This window comes from Eucyclogobius newberryi, unplaced genomic scaffold (genome assembly GCF_026437365.1).
Source record: "Eucyclogobius newberryi isolate DKJ021-1_F unplaced genomic scaffold, fEucNew1.0.hap1 SCAF_14, whole genome shotgun sequence".
NCBI classification, from domain to species: Eukaryota; Metazoa; Chordata; class Actinopteri; order Gobiiformes; family Gobiidae; genus Eucyclogobius; species Eucyclogobius newberryi.
The window spans coordinates 20,662,069-20,665,210 of record NW_027315768.1 but is presented as its reverse complement, the minus strand read 5'-3'; the positions used below and the strand labels follow the sequence as shown (position 1 = coordinate 20,665,210).

Sequence of the window (3,142 nt, the reverse complement as noted above, 5' to 3'; positions counted from 1 at the left end):
CCTGATTTCCATATACTAATATATCAATACATTAATATATCAATATATCAATATATCAGTATATCAATATATCAATATATCAAACTCCAAATGTAAAATGTAAAATGTAAAATAATATATGGGACAACTGGTCCTTGTGAACAAGAGATTCTATGAATTTACTAAACCTGTTGGTGAGTATTTTAATAAAAATCATACAGCTGGACTGTACGATTTTTCCTAAATTATGGTATGTTGTTCAATCTGCGGATCTAGTCTGAGAACTCTGAGTAGGCCCTGCCCAACAGGCAGAACCCGGATTGAGTCAAAATGTGTTGTTCTAAAAAGAGTGTCAAGATGACTACAACTGAATCTTTTTCTAATGTGACACTCCTGCCGAATGAGGGATTACACCGACTTGTATTTATATTTAAGATGGAGAATTTCTAGCAGCATTTGACTGTTTTTGTTCTGCCGATACAGTGTTTCCAACTCCAGTATGTGACACCTTATTAATTTCTCTCTCTTCTGTGCCTTTCTTAAGAAAAATGTAATCTGATTTGCCCAAACTAGTATAATTAACATAGTGAGAAAAAAGCCCACAAATTTAAAGATCAAGTTCTCATCATTAAGTAAAGAAAGTCACAGCCTCCAGACAGTTTTGCTTAGTTGAAATCACACTATGTCGATGTCAGATTTGTGTTTCTTCTCCAGCAAAATAGGAATGAGACATAGAAAACAAAACATTTTATTTATTGAGAAACACATTTCATTTTAAATTAAGTTTATTGCTTGCAATTCTGACATGAGGTTTATTCTTCTTCAGACTCAGTACATTTTTGTGCAAGGTTCTCTTGATTTGTGCTCTCCTCTGTGTTGGTTTCATTTCAGCTCTGAAAAAGAAAAATATTTTTTTTTTCCGCAGATAACAATAATCTGTGGAACGCCTCACAGATACAGAGCAACTGCAGTGCACAGGCCACACATTTCATATGAAAGACGGGGTATCTAATTAGAGTGAAAAATAGTGATACTTAAACCTTTATATCTCATTCCTAGCTCTTACATCACATCTTTTGGCCACTAGCATAGGTTTAGATGAGCTTTTTCAGCCTCAATTGTAAAGCTGAGTGTCCCTTAACAGCCAATCAGCTCTCATCCCTAAGTTTCCAAAGTGTCGTATTGACTGACATGGCTCTTTCTCTTACAATGTTTAATTACATTTGAATCAGTATTTAGAATAAGACAGCATCTGAGGTCTGATTTGTTGTACTGTAAAAGTAATGAGTACCGCTCAGATAACCCTCGGAGCACTGCGGAGGAGATGGATTCAATTTGTTGCGAGTCTATTTTCACAGAAAGCTGCCATTTTACCATAAATGGTTAGTTATTGCATGGACTCATAGACTAGCGAGTGCGAACTTTCACTTTTATTGCCTGTGACACAAGTGCAGAGCACTCTGCTCTTCATGTGAGTTGCTCCAACACCACAGTTGCTCCATGTGCAGGCTGAGTGAGGTGTAAGTGTATTATTAGCTGGGGAAATGATAATTAAAATAGAGGACCTTAGTATGTGCTCTTCTTGGGTACCGTGAAATGCTGTTCATCAGGCCCATAGTTTTGATCCAATCTTGGTGCCAACTCTTTACATTGTAGTGAGACTTGCACTGACTTAGACGCTGCTGCATCAGTTGATTCTCATGGGAAATGTGCAGTAACTCCATTTGCCGCTGCTGCACATTAAGGCTACACCATACAAATGTCATATTTTAAACAATTGTTTTTTCAAAAAATGAATATTGACTATTCTTCTTTCAAAACGCAACTGACCTTTTCTTTTCGTAGAAATTCAGGTTGTCCACTGTGCCAGTTGTTTGCATAATGTGTGCAATTTTTTCTAAAAGTAAATTGTTCTCTCTTTGAATTTGTGTGTTTCTATCTTGATCCATCTAGATGAAAATTGACAAACAACAGTCATTTTGACATTCCTATAAAATGCAATTGCTTAAAAAGTCAACTAGCACCTATATACTAGGAATACAATTGTTAATAATTCTACTCATACCTTTTGTTTCCTCAATTTTAAAGCCAAGTGACCATAGGTTTCTGGTGTAGTTATGTTAATTGTTGGTTTGGCTGTTTTAACCTTTAAAAAAACACACATAATATAATTATTTTGTCAAAAATAAAGGCCAGTTGTTTTAGTTAGACTCTTCTTTACGAACATTGTATCTGTGCAAATCATAGAAGGCTTTATCCCATTTTTGTTGCAGGTATTTGTTTCCCGCAGGAAACTGATACACTTGATATTGTGCCATGGTCTGAAAAAGAAGAGAGGATTTTGAAGTGAATTACTTGTCCCTTCCTAAAAAACACAAACAAGTAGTTTAAAGGGCTGTATTAATTTAAGAGTTGTTATTTCTCATTCAAAAAAGTATACTTAAGATTTAACGATGATAGTATATGAAAAATTATATAAAAATCCATAACTGTTTAGCATAATTTTACTAAGTAGTAAACTCCACAAACTTACCAGTGCGGTAGTCCTGTGTGCTTCACCATACCACCCTGAGTGGTGCCTGGAGACAGTCTCTACAACACTCCTGCTCCATCCAGATCATCAGAGCTGGGTCTGTTTGTGCCACTCACTCCCCATGGCAGCAGCTGCAGATGAATGAATGGTATTGAATAATATGCCTGTTTAGCTGGTATTGGGCTGAGGAGGATCAAATTACCATATACAATAAGCCTACAGGAAAATAGCAAAATAGTGAAACTCTAGCTCATACTCACAAATGTTATCATAAGTAATATAATTTGGACTCCCTCTGAGTCACTTCAATGCTTAGTAGAACCTGGAATAAATAAAAGAATACAGAGAAATGCTGCTTTCACGTGCATGTCGAGTAGTTCAGATGGATTTCTCAGAGGGTGGTACTCGTTCACCAGTGCATTCATGGTCTTTTGGTCACATAAGAACACATCCTGTTTGTTAGTCAATACAATTTTTTTGTAAGTTATCCAGGAGAAGCTCTCCAAGCTCAACGTGCCTGATGCCCCCTGCAGGTGGATCGCCGACTTCCTGTCAGATCGGAGGCAGTGCGTGCGGCTTGGGAAAAATGTCTCAGACACTTGGACTATCAGCACAGGATCTCCACATAAC

At 36.9% G+C, this 3,142-nt stretch overlaps 1 protein-coding gene across 1 annotated transcript; it reads right to left on the bottom strand.

The window, feature by feature from the left end:
- Positions 1 to 1,511: 1,511 nt before the first annotated feature.
- On the bottom strand, positions 1,512 to 2,339 carry cfap97d2 (CFAP97 domain containing 2). Its single transcript, XM_072443929.1, has 4 exons — positions 2,205 to 2,339; positions 2,045 to 2,125; positions 1,810 to 1,928; positions 1,512 to 1,725 (listed from the first exon to the last, which is right to left on the bottom strand). The coding sequence occupies exons 1-4, from the start codon at positions 2,295 to 2,297 to the stop codon at positions 1,512 to 1,514; spliced, it is 507 nt and encodes a 168-aa protein (XP_072300030.1). The 5' UTR covers positions 2,298 to 2,339.
- Between the last annotated feature and the right edge of the window lie 803 nt (positions 2,340 to 3,142).

What these genes read in the sequence shown, in the direction of transcription:
- cfap97d2 (XM_072443929.1), bottom strand. Translation starts at nt 2,297, where the DNA reads ATGGCACAATATCAAGTGTATCAGTTTCCTGCGGGAAACAAATACCTG. An exon ending in TAAAATTGAGGAAACAAAAG is followed by an intron (nt 1,929 to 2,044) that starts GTATGAGTAGAA and finishes ATTTTCATCTAG; the next exon opens with ATGGATCAAGATAGAAACAC. An exon ending in AATTTCTACGAAAAGAAAAG is followed by an intron (nt 1,726 to 1,809) that starts GTCAGTTGCGTT and finishes TGTATGGTGTAG; the next exon opens with CCTTAATGTGCAGCAGCGGC.